Source organism: Podarcis erhardii, assembly GCF_964252035.2.
Source record: "Podarcis erhardii genome assembly, chromosome: 6".
NCBI classification, from domain to species: Eukaryota; Metazoa; Chordata; class Lepidosauria; order Squamata; family Lacertidae; genus Podarcis; species Podarcis erhardii.
In genome coordinates, this window is record NC_138510.1 from 38,416,520 (window position 1) to 38,438,189 (window position 21,670).

Genomic DNA, 21,670 nt, shown 5'->3' on the forward strand with positions numbered 1-21,670 from the left:
TAGAATGCAGCAGTGGTGGAGTGTTTAAGAGGTTCCTGTTAGAATGGTTCCTGTTCACTCACTACTTGGTTTTGCAGTTTTGGCTGACAGCAGGTGAACAAAGAAACATGGCTATACATTTTGCACAGCAATAACTGTTTCTCTCATGCTCCAACCTAAGAACTCCAGCAACTCATTATATATATATATATATATATATATATATATATATATATATATGCAGGTTTTGGTGTCCTCGGGTGTCTTCCCGTGTAAAAGTTGGGGTGTCTAGGCGACGTTTCGACGAGGTCTCACTCGTCATCTTCAGGCTGGTGCTTTCGGCTTCTTGTTACTGGAACAGAGCAGGATCTCAGTGTTTGAGTTCCTATAAATACTGTAGAGGGGGTGTGGTGTATAGCCTCCAATGTTCTGGGCAGAGAGGAAGTTCCCAGGCTAGTGTGCCTTTTCTTCTTTTGTTCCTTAATTACTTGAGAGATATCTTGAGTGATTTCTTGAGTGATATCCTGAGTACCACTTAGGTGGGTCATTAGGTGTGGATTAGTTGTTAAAGTCTTTGTGTCTTGACCTCTTGAACTTTGTGAAGAGTTTTCCTGAGAAGATGGCTGTACTGTACTTAGTTGTGGTGATGTTCTCACCGGTCATCGCAAACCTGTACATGGAACACTTTGAAACCAATGCTTTAGACAAGTCAGAACACAAACCCAAACTTTGGCTCAGATATGTTGACGACACCTTTGTAATTTGGCCACACGGGAAAGAAAAACTGGATAGCTTCCTCACACATCTCAACAACTTACACCCCAAAATACAATTCACTATGGAAATAGAAGCCAACAACCAACTTCCCTTCCTTGACGTCCTAATCTACAAAAAACCTGATGGCTCCCTAGGACACACTATCTACCGGAAAAAAACACACACCAACCGCTACTTACATGCACAATCACACCACCACCCTGCACAAATAAACTCCGTAGCCAAGACTCTCATCTCCAGAACCAAACGCCTGGCTGACAAAGACCACTTGACAACTGAGTTACAGAATCTCTCAAACGTGTTAATTGCCAATGGATACCAGCAAAACAGGATTACGAAGCTAATCCAAAAGGAAACACCCCCCAAAAACCAAGACACAGAAGAATACAATGGCATGGCCCTCCTTCCTTATATCAAGGGCACTACAGATAAAATTAGCAAAATCCTCCATAAACACAATATCAAAACAGCCTTTTGCACCAACCAAAAAATAGCCAATATCCTCAGAAACCCCAAGGATAAAATCCAGTTGGAAAACCAAGGGATCTATGAAATACCCTGCAAAGTCTGCCCAGCCACGTACATTGGACAAACAAACAGACGAATAAATGCACGTATCGCAGAACACAAGAATGCCGTCAAAAAAGAAGAAAAAACTTCCTCTCTTTTCCAACACATGAAAGAAACAGGACACGAAATTAATTTTGCAGATTCCAAATTGCTCTTTAACACGGAACATCACCACAAGAGAATAATCATGGAAGCCATCGAGATAGAGAAACACCCTCACAACATGAACAAGCGTGACGACACATCCCGCTTGCCAGACATCTGGAAATTAGCCCTCCCCACAAAAACTGACACCAGATCCAGAGGCACACAGAACGCCAACACCAATCAACCACACCAGACCCAAACCCAGACCCTCTCCACAGATGAATTACAGACACCATCCAGTAGCCAATCCATGGTGGCACCTCCGGATGCTGCACCCCCCTGCAATCCCTACACAGATCTGGCTGACACAAGCCACAAAACCACAGCTCGCCCCTATACACGAAGCCAAGCCAGAGCACAACTAAGTACAGTACAGCCATCTTCTCAGGAAAACTCTTCACAAAGTTCAAGAGGTCAAGACACAAAGACTTTAACAACTAATCCACACCTAATGACCCACCTAAGTGGTACTCAGGATATCACTCAAGAAATCACTCAAGATATCTCTCAAGTAATTAAGGAACAAAAGAAGAAAAGGCACACTAGCCTGGGAACTTCCTCTCTGCCCAGAACATTGGAGGCTATACACCACACCCCCTCTACAGTATTTATAGGAACTCAAACACTGAGATCCTGCTCTGTTCCAGTAACAAGAAGCCGAAAGCACCAGCCTGAAGATGACGAGTGAGACCTCGTCGAAACGTCGCCTAGACACCCCAACTTTTACACAGGAAGACACCCGAGGACACCAAAACCTGCATTCCTGTACCCGTGAAAATCTACGAAAGCATATATATATATATATATATATATATATATATATATATATATATTGGGGGGGAGGCTTCTGCCATTTGTTATGGTGAGCTTTTAGGAATGCATGCTTATCACTGAAAGAATATTTCAAATTACTCAGTATCACTTTATAAGCACCCAGCTATATTCAGGGTTGAACAGATATTTTAAATTCCTGGGGCTAGTATCAATTTTCTGGAAATCTTGTGTGTAATTTTCTCTCTTGTCTCTGACCATTTCATACAGTGAGAACTGCTTTTGTTGCCACATGACATTTTTCCTACAGGGATATAATTTTCTGTTCAGCGAAAAGTATGTGTGCATGACAGTACACGTGTTTTATAATAAACATGCATGCTGGGAAACTAGTTAGTACATTGACTTTTTAAAAAAAAAAAAAAAAAAGCAATGGTAGCTATGGGGAAGGAATTAATGGGATAATATAACATCATATTTGACACCCTGGATGGCGTTCTTGGCCAACACTCCCCTTTGGTCACAGAGATGCAAAGTGTCTGAGAGCTCTATTTTTGGAGCTGTCTTGTATGATGCGACTTGATGCTATATTTTCAACGGGCTTAGGCATATAAAAAGAGCATTGTGTAACCCAGCTTTAATGGATGACCTTGCTCTGAGCTGAAATATAATTCCTCACAGTCCCGATCCTGCCAATTCTTGATAGATCTTTTCACTCTCTTTTTTCCTGAAAGTCTTAAGTAGCATCCCAGCTCCTCCCTGACACATTGAAGCCAACATTGAACAGTTCCATTAATAGCACAAATGTAAGGCCATAGAAATATTCAACTTGAGAAGCTGGTTATTGACAGGCTGGGATTGAGAGATAAAGCCAAATACGTGACCATGAAGTGCCCCAACCAAGCACCAAAGGTTTATACATGGGCTTTCTCATGCTAGAGGAAGCAGGATGGAAGGGTAGCTTTGCTGAGATGTTGCAATTCTGCCTTTGGTTTAATATGCACCCACATGCTCCATTAACTGGAGAGGCTATACATATATTTACTCACTAAGTCAGCTTAATATTCTCTCCTTGAGGCAAATGACCTTCCTTCAGTTCCAAGGCCACTGGGATAAACAATGTGCAAGTTCATCTGAGGAAACAGGCCTCTGTGGAAGTGCACAATGTGGGTGGGGGTGAGTGTTTTTTGCTCAGCTATTTGCCTTGCATTATAATGCAAGTGATCAGCTGCAGAGAGGCACATAATGCAAAAAGCACCCAAACAGTCACACATAAAACTGCTATAAGGAGCTTGTATGAACTTTGTACTTGGGCTAAAGCTGCTTGCATTCATTCCTCCTTCTGCCTCTCTCCTCACTGCTTGACTGCATGTTTAATTAGGGTTTAATTGGGAAGAGCCCCGGTTTGGTTTGGGATTCAGCTAAATTGGGGGTACAGCCCTGCTATTTTATCCTGAGTATAGTTCTGCTGCTTCATGTCCGGCTTTCAGGAATTTCAGCTTTTCCTGAAAAGTTCTTACCTTACTGGGTACTCCTTTGCCACATTTTTACACGGGACGTTTGTTTGTTCTTTAAAATTTGCTTTCCTCTTGGCTGCCTATTTTGCAGTACCACAGCAATTGGCTTGCCAGCTAGCCAGAAAAGAACAACAACAGCAACCCTGGCCTAGTCTGTCCCTCCTGGGCTTTTTGCTGGCATCTGATTTGTAGAAAATCAGCCCTGGAGTCTTTTCATAGCGTGGAGCTAAATATTACCACAGGCTAAATTGCTGCAGCTCAAATTGCTCTTAAAGGGACAGTGTAAAAACTGGTGAAACCCCACAGAGCTGTCTTTCACCCCGCCCAATTTGTTTACATCTGAGCTGCCGGGGAGCACAGTTATATGCCCTACAGAGCCCTCCTTTTGAAAGTTCTTCTATTTGAAGGGCTGTCCAATCCATGTCCACCTTTATGGAAAAAGAACCTGAATCCTGGTCAGACCAAAGCACTGGGGGTGAATGGGGCAAAATATGCAGCCATGCAACTTGCTCAGTGTTGAACCTGCTCTAAGACTATGTATCTTATGATGCAGTGTTATCTCAACGCAAAAGAAAAAATTAGGGGCCCAACATTCCGCTGGAAGACAAAGTAGTGAAATATGAGGGTGGAGCTAGATGAATTCCATGGATCTGTCCATGGTAATCCACTCCTTGCTGCAAGCATGATGATCTAACTGTCTTGATGGTTCTGACTCATCACCTCACAGACATTTATCTGCTCAGCTGGACATACAACCTAGAATTAAGGTACCTGCATGAACAAGAATATTTTTTCACAGTTTCCCCCCTATTCAGAAGTGGGCTCTGTGTGTGGAATTTATAACCTTTGAAAACCAAGCCTTTTACATCACTTTCAGATCTTTAAAGCCTGGTTGTTGCCCCCCCCCCCGCCCCCGTGCAAATTAGAGCTGTGATTTGCAACTGGGGAGGTTGGGAAGCCCTCCTTCTCCATGCCATTTCCGTCTCCCATATCTCCCTTCCCCTGATTGCTTTCCCTTGAATTTAGGTTCAACACTCAAGCCTGCCCTGAAAACATGGATCTAGAGTGGGTGTGGGGAACCTCACCCTCTGGGTGCTGTTGAACTACAACTGGATATACAACCTAGGGTCAAGGTACCTGCATGAGCATGAAGAGATTTTCACCCTGGCCATGTTTGCTAGGGCTGATGGGAGTTGTAGGTCAGCAGCACCTGAAGGACCAAAAGTTCCTCACTTCTAAAAGTAGGCTGGTAGGAGGAAGTTCCTCTCCAAACCTTTGTTACTGCTAGGTCTATACATTTGCATAGGAGAAACAAATAGCCTGGCATGAGGCTCAAGTGCACTGCGCAGTTCTTCTAATCATAGGTTAGACCTGGGATAGAGAACCTGTGGACCACAGCTCCTGTCATCCATGGCCACTGGCTGATAGGAGTTGGAGCCCAGTAACATCTGAAGGCTGCCAGGTGCCCCATCTCTGGGTTAGGCAAATACTTGGAGAGAAAATAGGCAATGTAAAGGACTGAATAGGCAATGAGTGAGATATTATATTGCACCCTCTCCATGGGATCTCTTGGTTCCAACTGGTTACCAAAGGCAACAGAATGAAAGAAGTTGACAAATGTTCCCCACTCCTCCTTATCTCCTGGTGATAGGGAAGAGTAGAGGACATTGGTTCAGGAGATCTCCACCATTTTTCTCATGAGCAGGCCCTTGCTTCTCTGTTCCTGGCAAGGGGACTAGCCAGCAGCTTCATGTCCTCCCCTTCCTGGGTCAACTGCAAGAAAAAACACAACTTCCTGTGGCCTCTGTGGTTAGGCTACTGAGCCCTCCACAGTTTGAGTTGTTTCACCTCCTTGATCCTCTTGCCCTTGTGGGCTCAATTCCTGTGTCCCATAGCCTCAGTACAGTGGGAATACTGCTTCCTGAGCCTACCCTTCATATGTCTGTATTCTTGATCATAGAGATTGTGCCCTGTTCATTTAGCCACAACCACACTTGACCCCCAAATAAGTGGTGAGTAAGGGATTTGTGCATTTTTGTCAAATGTCAGCCTTCCCAATTGTGATGTGTCCATTATATCTGGCAGCCAAAGCACTTGGTAGAGATCTTCCAAAGCAGGGTGACCTTCAGTTTAGCCAAAATAAAATCCATAGTTTTAGTTTCCGGGGCAGGGACCCTATCTTCCCAGAGGAACTTTGAGACCCACACCACCTCATGAAAGCTGCAGTTTCAACAATGGGCAGAAAATATCCTCCGAAGCAGGGGAAAGGTTACACAGCTTGCTCAAGAAAGTAAATGTCCCATGCGTCTGCCCCCAGTGTTAATTTTAGCCTCCCCAAATATTGAAAAAGAGCACAATTTCGACACTGTGGTGGGTTGCCACATGAAATGATTATTTCAGGGTCCAAGTGTTTCAGTGTCTGGGCATGAAGGCATCCAAACTTGGTAGGCAGCACATCTGGCATTAGCCTGATCTTGATTTGAGGGAATGCAAGGTCCTGCTGGAATTCTAGCAAACTTTTTGCACAGTATATTGTGCTAAGCAAAAACGGGCAAGATTTTAAAGGGTTCCATCTTTCTGAGAGAGCCTGGGAGAAGGACAATCCCCTTGGTGTTTCAGTACACACCTTATTCATGTTTCCTTGAGGGGAAACTCATACAACAATGGCAGGAGCAGGGATTTAAAACTGTAAAGAGAAACCAGTGATGGGAGCAATCTTCAGCTATTGTCCTGCTCCATTTCCTCCAGCTGGTCTGTTTTTCACCTGTGGCCAGGTGAAAACTGCTGGCACCAGAGGAAGAGATGAAGCATTGGAGGCTGTGCTGGATGGTACCTGCACATTTCTGAGCTCATTGCACATCGTGCTGGAATGGTGGAAACAGCATACAAAATCCTGGATAACCAAGACCACGTGCAAGCTAAGAGTTGCATCCCAGCATCCTCTGTGACATTATAGGACTGGAATAGACAACATGGTGCCCTCCAGACACTGTAGAGTCCAACTCCCATCAGCTCCAGCCAGCATGGTCAGGGATGGTGGGCTTTGTAGTGTGGCAGCATTTGGACAGTACTATGCTGGCTATCCTTGTTGTAGGGGAAGTTGGTGTATATCACCCTAGCTAGCAAGGCCAGAGCTCAGGGATGATGGGAGTTGTAGTCCACCAACATCTGGGGACCCACAGGTTGAGAACCGCTGCTCTAGTGCATAGAATGTGGCAAAAAAAAATATATGTTTATAGCAGATGTCTGTCTTTCCTTACAGGAAACTTCATAGTATTGTGGGACATGTCATGGGTATGGAGATCAGAGGGAACTGGGGCAGCTTTGATAGTAAATTAAAATGGATTGGGTTAGATAAGAGTATGCTAGATGAAAGGTTCCTGTCCTAAATATGAACCTTGTAACAGGTATTGCTGAGCAATGATGAATGAGCTGAGAGTCCATTATATTGAACCTCTGCACCTGTGTAAAGGCCATGGACTTCTATAACTGCACTCTCCAGGTGTTTGCCTCTGCCTCCCCTCTTAAAAAGCTCTTTTTAGAGGGGAGGCAGGGCCCACTGTGTGACTTTGGGCCAGTTTCAGTCCCTACCTCACAGGGTTGCTGTGCAAATGAAATGGGTGGAGAACTTTGAGCTCCATGGATGAAAGGTAGGATATAAAAATGTAATAATCAATAAATAGGCATCTGCTAAGTCACCAGATAGCCTGGTTTTTGTTTTTAAAAAATTCTTTAAAGAGTCAAGACTTAACCGGATCTGTCATCTTTTAGTATTTGTTTGCCAAGTTGGGACTGAAGTCTCTCTAAGCCATTTGTGCACAAAACCATTAGGGGATATCCAGGCCTGGCCTGCTTCTTGAATTACTCACTCCAGCTGAGGGATGACATTTGCTCGGCTTGACTTTCCACCTAGTAACCTTTCACCCACTGAAGCTGCCTAACCTCTGCTTGACTCTTTTTTGGGGGAGAGGGTGTTAAAGGGTCTAGGTTCAAACTATCTTGAGATTTAGATAAAGGTTCCTTTGTTTGCCCAAATGAAACATCCCACCACAAAAGCCTGACCAACCACTGCAAAGTTGGGTACTTGTGGCTAACCTTCTGCTGCATGGTAAATATTGTCACAGGGACATTTTTGGCGGTCTGAAGACTTCTCTGATTAAATTGAAGGTGCAAATTTAATCTTGAGTAGCAAACAAAGGATATAAACTGGTGAGCCAGAATGTACTGTTCTCCTTTGTGTTTAGGGGGATCTGAAGTTGAGCAAATACTAAGTGGCCACATGTGAAACTGGGGGAAAGAAGTCCATTTTCACCACAGTTGAACAGTGGGTGTTCACCCCTTGAACTGAAGCCCATTCTTTTTCTACTCTGTCATCCTTTAAACTAGGCAACTAGTAAAGTGGCTCTATAACTTAGAATCATAGAGTTGGAAGAGACCACAAGGGCCATTGAGTCCAACCCCCTGCCAAGCAGGAAACACCACCAGAGCACTCCTGACATATGGTTGTCAAGCCTCTGCTTAAAGACCTCCAAAGAAGGAGAGTCCACCACACTCCTTGGCAGCAAATTCCACTGTCGAACAGCTCTTACTGTCAGGAAATTCTTCCTAATGTTTAGGTGGAATCTTTTTTCTTGTAGTTTGGAACCATTGCTCCGTGTCCGCTTCTCTGGAGCAGCAGAAAACAACCTTTCTCCCTCCTCTATGTGACATCCTTTTATATATTTGAACATGGCTATCATATCACCCCTTAACCTCCTCTTCTCCAGGCTAAACATGCCCAGCTCCCTTAGCCGTTCCTCATAAGGCATCGTTTCCAGGCCTTTGACCATTTTGGTTGCCCTCCTCTGGACACGTTCCAGTTTGTCAGTGTCCTTCTTGAACTGTGGTGCCCAGAACTGGACACAGTACTCCAGGTGAGGTCTGACCAGAGCAGAATACAGTGGCACTATTACTTCCCTTGATCTAGATACTACACTCCTACACTTCAAGGCATGTTCTGTTTTTTGTTTTAAAAAATCTGTTTTCTTGACAAGCTTGACATTTCTTGACAAGCTGTCCAAATTTCAGAGTGTAGCAGTGGTTACAACCCATGTCTTTCTACCCTTTTGCTCATGCCCTTGGACCTCATTCTCCGCATCAGGGATAGGGAGCATGTGACTCCCCTGACGTTGCTGGACTACAACTCCCACAGACCTGACTATTGGCCATGCAACCTGGGGCTGATGGGAGTTGAAGTCTAACAACACCGTGAGAGTTGCAGGCTCCCTATCACCGCTTTACACTCTAGAGCAGCCTTTCTCAACCTGTGGGTCCCCAGATGTTGTCTAACTACAACTCCCATCACCCCTAGCTAGCAAGGCCAGAGCTCAGGGATGATGGGAGTTGTAGTCCAACAACATCTGGGGACCCACAGGTTGAGAACCGCTGCTCTAGAGTTTCCTTTATCTCTACTGTACAGTGGGCTATAGTATATTTTTGGCCAATAAGTAACAAACCTTAACCCCCAAAGCATCCCATGAAAAAGGATGTCAAATCTATCTGGCATAGCTTCAGCTCTTAGATCTACTTAGCATTGTTCTCCTGAATCTAGAGTTCCAGTAACATAATCTCAGAGATATTGAACAACCCAAGAAGAAGGACATACTGCCTAATTGGTATTGATTTTTATTTTATTTAAAACATCACTATACTGCCCTTTATCAGTCAGGCAAGGATGGTACACAACAAGGCAAAACAGTTCCAGGAAACTCGGCTGGTTAAAATGCGTAAAAATACACCAAGCGCTAAGATCTATTAAACTACGCTCTGCTTTTCTTGAGGTTTGAGTGGCATCCTTACTTGGACTCTTGGGACACCTTTGTTATGTTCAGTTTTAAGCCTTTTTATATGGTTGTGTGCACCTCTCTGTGTGTATGTGGTCCTCAACCTTCTGTCTCCAAAGTTTGGTGAAATTTTGATTTTTATAATGGAAAAAAAATATGAGAGAGAGACATTGCACACACCTTTGTAAATCAAGAAAATCTTTAATAAAAATACATTAAAAAAACAATGGACATGGAAAGAAAAAGCTTCCACCGTGCAATAGCAGATTCCACGCTTTGCCTGCATGAAGTTCTAGGTTCAATCACTGGCGTTCCCACATCAAAACAATATGGGGTATCAGGGCTAGGGAAAAACACTCCTGCTTTGCACCCTTGAGGGTCCTCAGCAGCAACAGGAGACACCACCATCACTAAGTTTATTAATTCAAATTCCCCACAAAAACCAAATGGCAGGTAAAAATGATATAATACATGCAATTGGCAAAAATGACAGGGAGAGTTAGAGGATATTTGATGCAGATGTTGAATAAAGAATGGATAGTATTTAAAGAGTACTTGAAAAATTGTTGTGATAACAAAAATCTCCGGGCAGGCCTCGAGTGACTCTTGTAATATATTGGTGACAAATAATAGAACTTTTTGTAAAGAATTGGAAAAATAAAATAATAACAAGGCACTGTGGGTAAAATAACAAAATAATAAACAGTACAATGAGAATAATCGGAAGTATATTTTATTTATTCCATTTTTTGTCTTCTATCTTTTGTTTTCTTCTTTTTCTTCTTTTTCTTGGTAAAGTATGTGTATGTAGGTTGTATGTTTTATATTATTGTGTATTGATGTGTAGGTTGATGTTCATTGTTCAATAAAGTTCTATTTACCGGTAATTATTTTTTAAAAAGTTTATTAATTCAAAGTGAACATTTTCTTCCTTTCTAGATTATCCAAGGTGCACTGTATGGCCATGCACCTGACTTCTGAATTTACTTAAATTGAAATAAAAGTTCATATGTTTATATCCCACATTTGCTGTATCATAGAAGCCCATCACACCTCCCCCCCCCCCCAATGTATTCTATCCAGGCATTGCCAGACGCAGACCTGCTTAGCTTTAGCAAGGTGTTGGCCTCATGGAAATCCTTTTTCCTAGGCATCCTAATCTGATAGTCACCTTTTGTTCTTTTTTAGTGGCAAATGAAATGTTGCCGATGTGATTCCAGAAAGCCTCATGCATTCAACAGTCACCGGGTAGAAAATGTTCTCTCTTCTGCAGGAAATACGCGCTGGTGGCAATCCAAGAATGGTAAGCCTCTGCCTTGCTTAGTGGGCCTTCAGGAAAACAAACAAACAGTGTGGACGTGCTCTGGACAATGTCTTGGTTGGATAGCATAGAATAGTAATGATAAATTGAGTGGGGCAAGGGTTGTGTAGATTCAGCAAACAGGGCTTGGGTTTCAGTGGATTAAATGCAAAGGGGAAATGGATAGCCTGACTAATGGGAAAATCCGATTGCAATTTTGTTTTCACAACCTGCTGTTCTAAAAACTGCTCTTTTCTGTCTCTTCAGATGTGAATCCTGTCTTTCTCCAACTAGATTTGGATAAAAAGTTTCAACTTGATAGCATCCTGATGGATTTCAGGGTATGTGAATAATAACTCTTACACTATTTACTGGGGGTATAAACTTGAATTCAGATGGCCTTTGGAAGCTTAGTTACATACACCAGTGGTTTTCAACCAGTGTGTTATGGCACTCTGGAGTGCCTTGAATGGTGGTCAGGGGTGCCGCGGGCAACACTGCCCTCAGTCCCTCTTTCCTTCTCTCTCTCTTCTGACGCCCTCTCGCGTCTCTGCCTCCCAAAGGCTTGTGCAGCTGTTTGTTGCAGCAGCCCTGGCTACAAGCTCCGCAGGTGAATGGTGCCTCTAGGGCTGGTCAGGGGGTGCTGGTTTCCAGGAGCTGAGGCGACATCAGAGTAAGCAAGCAAGGTGGGCAAGGGAGCCCAGCCAGCCAGTCCACCAGCCCTTGCTTTTGGGAATGGACAGACAAGTCTTATGCCCCTGTGGGGCAGTGTGAGGAGGCACATCTCTTTGGGGCAGGGAGGGATGCAGCTCAGAGACCAGGGGCAGCAGCAGAGGTGCCCATAGCACTCCCAAGGAGAGAGGAGAAGAGGTTGGGGGAACATCTCACAAGGGGATGGTGTTCGAAAAAGCGTGAGAGACTGCCAGCTCTGTAGGCAAGGGGTGACATAACTGGGTTCCTGAGCCCCATAGGGGCGCCACAGAAAGAATGTAGTTGACCAAGGAGCCGTGGATTCAAAATGGATGAAAACCTCTGGCATACACTATTATTGTTCTGTTGGCTTAGGCTGCATCCAGTTCCAACCCATTGTTTGTTAACGTTTTCAAAAAGATACAAGGAAAGGAAGAAAAACCTACATTAAAGAAACTGCAGCTTTTCAAGAAGAAAATCAATTGTTAAGTTCAGACTCAAGTACAACATTAAGCACTTTTGTTTCCATGTACAATTGCACCAAGTATATTTTGATGTGTTAATTTTAATTTTATGGGGGAAGAGGCACAATAACACTGAGGGGCACTGGAAAGACCCTTATGTCAGGTCTGAATATTTGTCCATTGAGCCCATATCATCTATTTCTTTGGCAGAGATCATCCCAGTCTTCTTTTATGTGAGCCTTTTTAACCAGAGATGTGAACTAGGGATTTCACTTGGGGTGGTTTGCATGCTCTGCCTTGGAGATATGGCCTGCTCCTTTGAAGTATATCTTCCTCTGTTTTGGCATGTCCACTCCAGTCTGCTTTGATACCTCTTTCCCTCTGTCCCTCCAGAGTCCTCTGCCCACTGGCATGGTGATTGAGCACTCTACAGACTTTGGCAAATCCTGGAAGATTTATCAGTACTTGTCCACAGATTGTGCCACTTCGTTTCCACGGATCTCTAGAGGTCTCCCTCAGACCTGGCAGGATGTGCGTTGCCAGGACATCCGGACTCAAGCGCAGAACGGGGGGAAGGTACAACAAATGTGATGCTTAATGGATTTCACCAGACTTAAGACTTCTAGGACTTAACTAGTTTGACAACAGCCATCCCCAGAGAGACTTTGCTGCACTGTGAAGGCACCTGCCTTCTACTCTTCCAGGTGCAGATCAACAAATGCCAGAGGGCCCAGCAAGCCCTTTTTGTGGAGAATTGGTAGCCCTTTCCAATCTAGCTGCTGTAGGGCACAGAAGGCTTCAGGTCTCTGGGGACGATTTCTTAAGAGACATGCTGGAGTTCAAGAATCCACCCCCTGACTTGGAAAAACTGCCCTCTGGTGTGTGTGGGGAAGCTGTTGAGTAACATTAATAAGGTGATATTCTTTCCCTCCAACAGCGGTTTCAATGAAAACGTTGGCAGGTGGGTGTGACAACCCACTTGTCAATCATTTGATATCATAACAATATCAGGTGATTGTCAGGTAGGTCTTCCCATGTACTTATCAAAGTTGGCCTGCAGGGCAGGGGACAGATCTGCCCGCCCTGCGGGGGGGGGGGGGCAAAAAGGTTCCCCACCCATGTTCTAAATCATACAGGGAGTCTACCCAGACAAGGCTTCTCTCTCCAGAAGTTATTGCATAATTCAGCTTGGAGGAGCTGTACAACTTCTTTAAAAGGAAAAATGTATTGTGGTTTAAATCTGTTTCATGGGATTTTAATTGTTGCTGCCACTTTTTGGCAAAGAGAGGGAGGGAGGGAGGAAGTATCACACAACCCTCCTGTTATGTACTGAGTTGAATAGGATCCAAACTGCAGCAGTCTGATTGGTCCTAGAACAATAGGCTCCAAAAGGCAGCAGTCTGATTGGTCCTAGAACAATAGGATTCAGAATGCAGCAGTCTGATTGGTCCTAGAACAATGCAGCAGTATGATTGGTTAGCAGGAACCACCCAATCATGCTCCAGATAGAAGTGAATCCACAACCTGATTGGCCTACAGTAGAATCCTGGAATTAGCCAATCATGTGCAGCCCATTGTGTAAATAATGTATATAAAGCAGATACTTTGAGGGGACATTCATTCATTCCTCCTCACCACTATGAGCTGAATAAAGAGCATGAAATCACTTTGCGACTCTGAGTATATTTCACTGGCGACGAGGATGGGATCCCGCTGAGCTGACTGCCACACACAGCACCGCAGCACCGCCACCTGCCGCACCGCTGCCTCGCACCGTGTATCCAGGCTTCAGCTCCGGGACACAAGGAACTCAGAATGGCAACTGACAGCAGCTTCTCGCCATTCAACCCAGCATCTGGAGACTGGGAAGCGTACGCCTCCCGTTTCACCTTCCTCCTAGAAGCCAAAGGGGTCACCGATGAAGAAGACGCCAAGAAGAGGGCAATATTCTTCAGCGTCTGCGGAGAGGAGACATTTGAAATCGCCCGGGCTCTCCTTGCGCCTGAAGACGTCGCTACTGTTCCATACAAAACAATAATGGAACAGCTGAAGGGGCACTTTTCGCCACAGCCCTCAGTGGTGGCTCGTCGAAATGCCTTCTACGCAAAGCGGCAAGCCCCTGGGGAAACCATAACTGGGTTTGTGACCTCTCTCCGCCAAGCTGCCCGGTTCTGCAACTTCTCAGAGCTGGAGAACATGCTTCGTGACCGCCTCGTCGGTGGCCTGAAGGATGAGAAGCTGCAACGACGCCTCTACGCTAAGAAGAACCTAACGTTCCAGGTCGCTCTGGAGGAGGCCCTGGCAACGGAAGCTGCTGAGAGGTCGACGCAAGAGGCACGGCTGAGCCAGCCGTCCCAACCGAGGGTCCACCACGAAGACCTCACCAACGACTCGGGATCCGACAGGGAGGAGGTGCACCGAGTACAGCAGCGCACTCAAGCAGCCCACATACCACAGCTGCCTCGACGAGAAGGAGGGAACTGCGCAAGCTGTGGAGAAAGTCACGAGAGGAGGACCTGCCGTTCCGCAACGCAGAGTGCAGGCAGTGCAGAAAATTGGGACACATCGCCCGGGTGTGTCGGGCTCGGCCCACCCGAAGCCAGGCATCAGATGACCAATCCAAGAGCCCCAGGTCCCGGGGCCCAACGCACCAAGGCAACTCGACGGAGCTCACAGACTTCCAGGTATACCAGTTGCCCCACCCCAACGTAGAGAAAATTTATGTAGAGGTACAGATAGAGGGGGCCCCATGCCGCATGGAGCTTGACACGGGTTCAACTCTATCCATAATCTCGGCAAGGACCTTAAGGAAACTGTGTCCTACTGGGGGTCCCAAACTCAGGCCGGCCCCATTCACCCTCCGGGACTTCCAGAAACGTAAGGTCCCCACAATGGGGGTGGGGACCTTCAGGGTGCAATACCGAGGGCGGACGCGGCAACTGGACTTGCTTGTGGTCAAGGGCCCCTACATTAGCTTACTGGGGTTGGCATGGTTTGGACCACTGGGACTAGCCATCACCGGGGTGAACCACATGAGCTTACAAGTGGACGTGGACGCCATATGCAAGGAGTTTCCGGGGGTTTTCGATGGGAAATTGGGACAGTATACGGGCCCCCCCATTGCTCTACAGCTTGACCCCGCAGTACGACCAGTCAGGCTCAAGGCCCGCCGGGTCCCATTCGCCCTGAAACCCCGTATAGACGAGGAATTGGACCGACTCGTGGAGCAAGGAGTGCTGGAGCCGGTGCCTAATGCCCCCTGGGAAACCCCAATCGTCACACCCGTCAAGCCTAATGGTTCGGTCCGCATCTGCGCAGACTACAAATGTACCATAAACAAGGCCCTCATGGCCCATGCATACCCAGTGCCAGTGGTCAGCCATGTCCTTGCCACCCTGGCTGGGTCGAAAATTTTTGGCAAGCTGGACTTGGCCCAAGCATATCAACAGCTGCCAGTAGATGAGGCCACAGCAGAGGCACAGACGATTGTGACGCACAGAGGAGCGTTCAGGGTAAAGCGGCTGCAATTCGGGGTCAGCGTGGCACCAGGCATATTCCAGAATCTAATGGACTCTCTCCTTAAAGGGATTCCTGGTGTCACCCCCTTCTTTGATAATGTGTTGATTGCCGGGCCCACACCAGAGGAGTTTGAGGACCGCCTCCGCACTGTTCTGCACCGTTTCCAGATGGCGGGTCTCAAGGTGAAGCGGGAAAAATGTCTACTAGGAGTGCCTCAAGTGGACTTTCTGGGATTTATGGTGGATGCAGAAGGGGTTCACCCGACTGGGGACAAGGTACGGGCCATTTGTGATGCCCCAGCGCCCAAGAACAAGACTGAACTTCAGGCCTTCTTGGGATTATTGAACTTTTACCATTCCTTCCTTCCCCACAAGGCGGCGGTAGCGGAGCCCCTACACAGACTCCTGGACAAGCGGGCCCCTTGGGTGTGGGGCCAGCGCCAGGAGGCCGCATTCCAGGCAGTCAAGGACTTGCTTGTCTCAAACTCGGTCTTGGCACACTTCGACGAGAGGCTGCCGGTGGTGCTAGCATGCGACGCCTCGCCCTATGGCATCGGCGCTGTCCTGGGACACCAACTCCCGGATGGAAGAGAGGTACCGGTAGCATACTTTTCCCAGACACTCAACGAAACCGAGCGGAACTACTCGCAAATCGACAAGGAGGGTCTGGCAATCGTGAAGGGAGTAAAAAAATTCCATGATTTCTTGTACGGGCGGCCCTTCACCGTGGTGACTGACCACAAGCCGTTGCTTGGCTTGTTTGCCCCCGAAAAGCAGACCCCCCAAGTGCTGTCTCCTCGCGTCCTCAGGTGGTCAATTTTCCTTGCCAGCTACCAGTATGCACTGATTCACCGCCCTGGAAAGGCGATGGGCCATGCAGACGCCCTCAGCAGGCTACCACTACCGGAAACAGGCCCCGACCCAGCACCTGCACAAGAGGTTATGAGCCTGGAGCTGCTTCCTGACCGCCCCATTCAGGCACAAGAAGTTGCACACCATTCCAAGAAAGATAGGGTCATCTCCCGGGTCCTGGACTGGGTGTGGAGGGGATGGCCCAGCCGCAGCCCCGGGCCAGAATTCGCCGGCTACACAACCCGCAAACATGAACTGTCAGCCCACAAGGGGTGCCTGTTATGGGGAAGCAGGGTCGTTGTTCCCCAGCCCCTCCGCAAAAGGGTCCTCACAGCCCTACACGAGACACACCCAGGGGTAGTAAGAATGAAGGCCCTTGCCAGGAGTTATGTGTGGTGGCCGGGGATCGACGGAGAGATAGAGGCCTGGGTCAAACACTGCCAGGCCTGCCAGGAATCCCGCCCAGATCCCCCAAGGGCCCCAGTCCAGTCCTGGGAGTCCGCCCGAGCACCATGGTCACGCCTGCATGTGGACTTCGCTGGCCCCTTTCAGGGGAAAACATTCTTCATAGTGGTGGACTCCTACACCAAATGGCTGGAAGTCGCACTGGTACCGTCCACTTCTACGTCCGCAGCCATCCGGGTACTACGCAGGCTGTTTGCAACCCACGGGCTCCCTGACACTCTCGTCTCAGACAACGGGACTGCATTTACATCAGGAGAATTTCAAACCTTCACAGTGCAGAACGCCATCCGCCACATCCGTTCGGCGCCATTCCACCCTGCCACCAATGGCCAAGCAGAACGCATGGTGCGGACCACCAAGGACACCCTTCGCCGCATGACGCAAGGGGATTGGGAGTACCGCCTTGCCACATTCCTTCTAGCACAGCACAGCACCCCCAGCTCAACGACTGGCCGGAGCCCCGCTGAACTACTAATGGGTCGGCGCCTTGCAATCAGATTGGACCGCCTTCACCCCGATAGAGCTCAGGATGAGGTAGTGGTGGGGGAAGGCAGGAACCCCCGGACCTTCGAGGCCCAGGACCCAGTGTACGCAAAGAATTTTGGGGCAGGCCCTGCATGGGTACCTGCCACAGTCACCAGGGTCATGGGCCCCGTGTCGTACGAGGTGCTAACAGATGGGGGGCAATGCTGGCGCCGCCACTGCGACCAGATACGGCGACGATTCCCGGGAGAAAACCAGGAGGAGGAGGACAGGTCAGAGGAGTCCCAAGGGAACAGTGGGGCAGTGAGGCCCATAGAGCAGCAGGGGCAAGCAGGAGAGGCAGAATCAGTAAATACAGAGAGGACCCGCGAGGCCGAAAGGACACCGGAACCAGAACCACGACTGAGCGAGCCGGTTGCGCCAGACCAAACAGCCCCATCCTTGGAACACGAGCCAGAACCTGAACCCCGGACCAGGGAACACCCCAGGCCGCAACGCACACGTAGGCCACCGGCGTACCTTGAGGACTATGAATGCGACCTTCCGGGCAGGACTGGAACTTAGAGGGGAGGGGTGTTATGTACTGAGTTGAATAGGATCCAAACTGCAGCAGTCTGATTGGTCCTAGAACAATAGGCTCCAAAAGGCAGCAGTCTGATTGGTCCTAGAACAATAGGATTCAGAATGCAGCAGTCTGATTGGTCCTAGAACAATGCAGCAGTATGATTGGTTAGCAGGAACCACCCAATCATGCTCCAGATAGAAGTGAATCCACAACCTGATTGGCCTACAGTAGAATCCTGGAATTAGCCAATCATGTGCAGCCCATTGTGTAAATAATGTATATAAAGCAGATACTTTGAGGGGACATTCATTCATTCCTCCTCACCACTATGAGCTGAATAAAGAGCATGAAATCACTTTGCGACTCTGAGTATATTTCACCTCCTTTGATGGGTGAAGAGACTATAGTCTTCCTTGTAGCAGTAATTCGGTGCAAAATCACCATTTTAGTGCTAATGTAAATAAGCATTTGCCTAACTGGGAAGTGCCGTTGATAGTTTTTAGAATGACAGGATAGAAAATCCCATGCTTTGACTGCCATCATTTTTTCCTCCTCTGTTCTTCTAAGGTTGAGTTCAACCCCATTGGTCTTGCATCTGGGATGAGGACATCTCAAAGCCAAAAAATCAACAGTATGTACATATTATTTGTGTCTGCTGGGGTGGGGTAGGGGAAGCTTTTCAGGGAGCAGAACTTGTTTAGGCACACAAGTGGATGGTTTATAAAATCCGGTGCCTGAGCTCACTTTCCTGCTCCTCCTTCCTCCTTCCCTTTCCCTTGCTTGTATTATTTTTTAGATCTTCAGCCTGAGGGCAGGTCTTAGAAATGAGCTTTGTAAGCTGTTCTGGGAGCCTTTTAAGCTAAAGAGCAGGGTGAAAATTATTTAAATAAATTTGACTCCTTCATATACCAATGGGGTCAGTGATTTAAGGTTCCTGTGTCTTTTGTGCTGATCTGCATCTGACTCCAGTCCTGACAGCCTCACCCAGACTTTTGGTGTGCTCCTCAGTGCCAGGTGGCAAGTGGTGTGAGCTTTTTAAAGGTCCACCTGGTCTGGCAGGTGCCAGTGATGTTTGGTCCTGGGAGGCCCAGGCACTTGCCCAAGGATCACAGTTGCTGATGCCGGGCTCAGTTTGTTAAATGTGGTTATTGGGACCTAACAGTTATATTGTTTGTACTTCCATGTATTAAGAGGAAAACCACATCCAACGGAGTTTGCATCTCCCTTTCTCACTTGGTCCTTGAACCAGGAGCTAAAGGCTTTAGGTCCCATCTCACTGTGTGTGTTTCCCTTTGTTTCTCTTTCTCTTGTCTCCAAAAGATCTGGGCCAATTCACCAACTTGAGAATCAACTTCACCCAGCTGTCGCGTCCTGTGCACCAGGGGTACCGCACGCCCAGTGCCTTCTATGCCTTGAATGAGATGCAAGTGAAAGGGAGCTGCTTCTGCCATGGACATGCAGACCGCTGTGCTGCCCCGGACGCTGCTTCTGCAGGACACAGCGTTATGGTGAGGGTGAGGACGGGGAAAGGTTGCTACAGATCTATGTATATCAGTTCTATTCTTCCCAGTTCTATTCTTAGATTCTCGCAGGCCTGCTCTGCAACCTGACCTCTCTCGACAGTTAAATTTGTCCTTACAGGTTTGTAGCGATACACCAGAAGCCCTCTGTGCTTTTGGAAAGCAGATAGTGTTTCCTTGTATTATGCAGAGTGCAAGTGACCGAGATGATAAAGGTCTTGCCATCTTCTCTGCCTTAGCCACAAAAAGAAGATATTTGGCATAGCACAAAGGCCAACCAGCCTGCTTCAAATTGCATTTCTGACTATCTTTAAAAGGTCAATGACCAGCTGCCCTTGGGCTTAGTAAGGCAGCTACTAGCTTCTTTCTAACTGGGCTTCTGGGGCTGCCCAGAGGGCTGAAAGGGAGGGCAGAACAGAGAGTGGTGTACATGTTCTCCTTTGCACATCCTTCATTCTGTAGCTCATTTCCCCTCCTCATTGTAGACATCATAGCTCCTCATCATAGCTCTTGGAGAGGAGAATGGGCAGAAGCAGAGAATGAGGATGGTGGAGAAAACCATTTTGTTCACATCTTGAGGCGAACCTATTCACCATTTCATGCTTCACACCAAATCACAGCAGAACGCAGCAACTGTTTGAAACGTGCACTTCTCTGAATGTCACAAAGCTGTTTTCCAATCAAAAACCACCTGCAAAAAGGCACATGCGAGCAGAAAGTGTGCCTCAGACTTGAACATATTAGTGAAAATAATGAACCAAAGTGCATTATTATATTAGAGAAAATGCAAGCATGTGCATTATTAGACAAAATGAGGAGAAATGCACACAAATATGTGCTTTAATTTTTGTGTGGACTTGAAAGGAAAATGCATTGTTGCAGAAATGAGGCAAACTGAACCTAAGACTGGGGAAAAGAAAGAGCAACTGAGACAGAATCACCCCTGCCTAGCAAAAAGGACTTGAGAAAGAAAATAATGCTCTGTCTCTGTGGTCCCTTCAGATAGGATATGGCTCCATTGGGGCACAGAGGAATGTGTGCAAAGGGCAGATGAGAGGGAGTTTTCTCTTGCTTTTGTGCACAGGAGAGTGCAAATAATATTAGCCAAACAAAGTGACAGGCTTCTTACAGGGGGGAGAGGGTGCCTCAGCACACCCCCACACCTCGATTTATAGGTGGTTTGCAACTAGATATAAAAGCAACATGGCTTCCTTTATTGTCTGGCTTGGAGCAGCTTGGACTGAACATGAGTTTCCAAACAGGAACTTCAGAGTTAAGCCTGAACTGTGAGATGCAGCACACACAAAGAAGAGGGATTACACAGTATGGTTTTTAAAAATGGCAGCCGTATTCACTCTGATAAGCTTTTAGCCCTGGGAGTTGCAGGGATCATCAGTATGGGCTTTTCTTTTCTTTTGCTTCTGATATAAAGTGCTCTGATTTGGCACGAATGAAGAAGAATATGTCCCTCCCCGCAATCAGAAGAGACACAATGTGAGAATTCATGGCATACCGTAGAAGAGCAGGCTGATCTATGATACCCGCAAAGCAAAGCTTTCTTTGCATCTTCTAGGTGAATGGACAGTGTGTGTGCCAGCACAACACTGCTGGAACAAACTGCGAACAGTGTGCGGCTTTCTACAATGACCACCCATGGAGAGCTGCTGAAGATGGCAACCCCAACGAATGTCACAGTACGTATGCCTCTATCCAACTTTCTAGGGAAACAGGCCACACTTTAACTGAGCAAAGCTGTCTTGGAAAGATAACTGGAGTTTATAAAATACAGTGGAACCTTGGTTTTCAAACGTAATCCGTTCTGGAAGTCCGTTTGACTTCTGAAACATCTGAAAACCGAGGATCAAAGGGCTGTCAGCAAGTTCAACAGGGAAAATTGAGAAACACTCCTCGGAAGCCGTTCAACTTCTGAGGCGCGTTTGAAAACAGAAGCATTTACTTCCAGGTTTTCGATGTTCGGCTTCTGAAATGTTTGGCAGCTGAGGCGTTCGAATACTGAGGTTTGACTGTACATACTTTGTTCATTGTAGCCACTGGACTGTAAAATGGTGATTTTCTTGAGTCAAAATGAGAAAAAAAAAGTACTGGGTTTCTCATCAGTTATGGGATCTGCAGATTCCTAAAAGGGTGGAGGTGGTGATCAGGGAAAGGGGAAGCTGAGGTAAGAAGTACAGGAAGGAGTGTTTAAAAGAATCTACTAGCAAACATTTTT

General features: G+C 47.0%; 1 protein-coding gene across 1 annotated transcript in view; it reads left to right on the forward strand.

Moving 5' to 3' along the window:
* Positions 1-21,670, forward strand: part of LAMB3 (laminin subunit beta 3) — a 56,935-nt gene that overhangs the window by 12,971 nt on the left and 22,294 nt on the right. The window contains exons 4-9 of the mRNA XM_081864888.1: positions 10,772-10,886; positions 11,151-11,224; positions 12,431-12,613; positions 18,488-18,551; positions 19,241-19,428; positions 21,014-21,134. Coding sequence (XP_081721014.1) covers positions 10,772-10,886; positions 11,151-11,224; positions 12,431-12,613; positions 18,488-18,551; positions 19,241-19,428; positions 21,014-21,134 — 745 coding nt within the window. The remainder of the gene's footprint in view (positions 1-10,771; positions 10,887-11,150; positions 11,225-12,430; positions 12,614-18,487; positions 18,552-19,240; positions 19,429-21,013; positions 21,135-21,670) is intronic.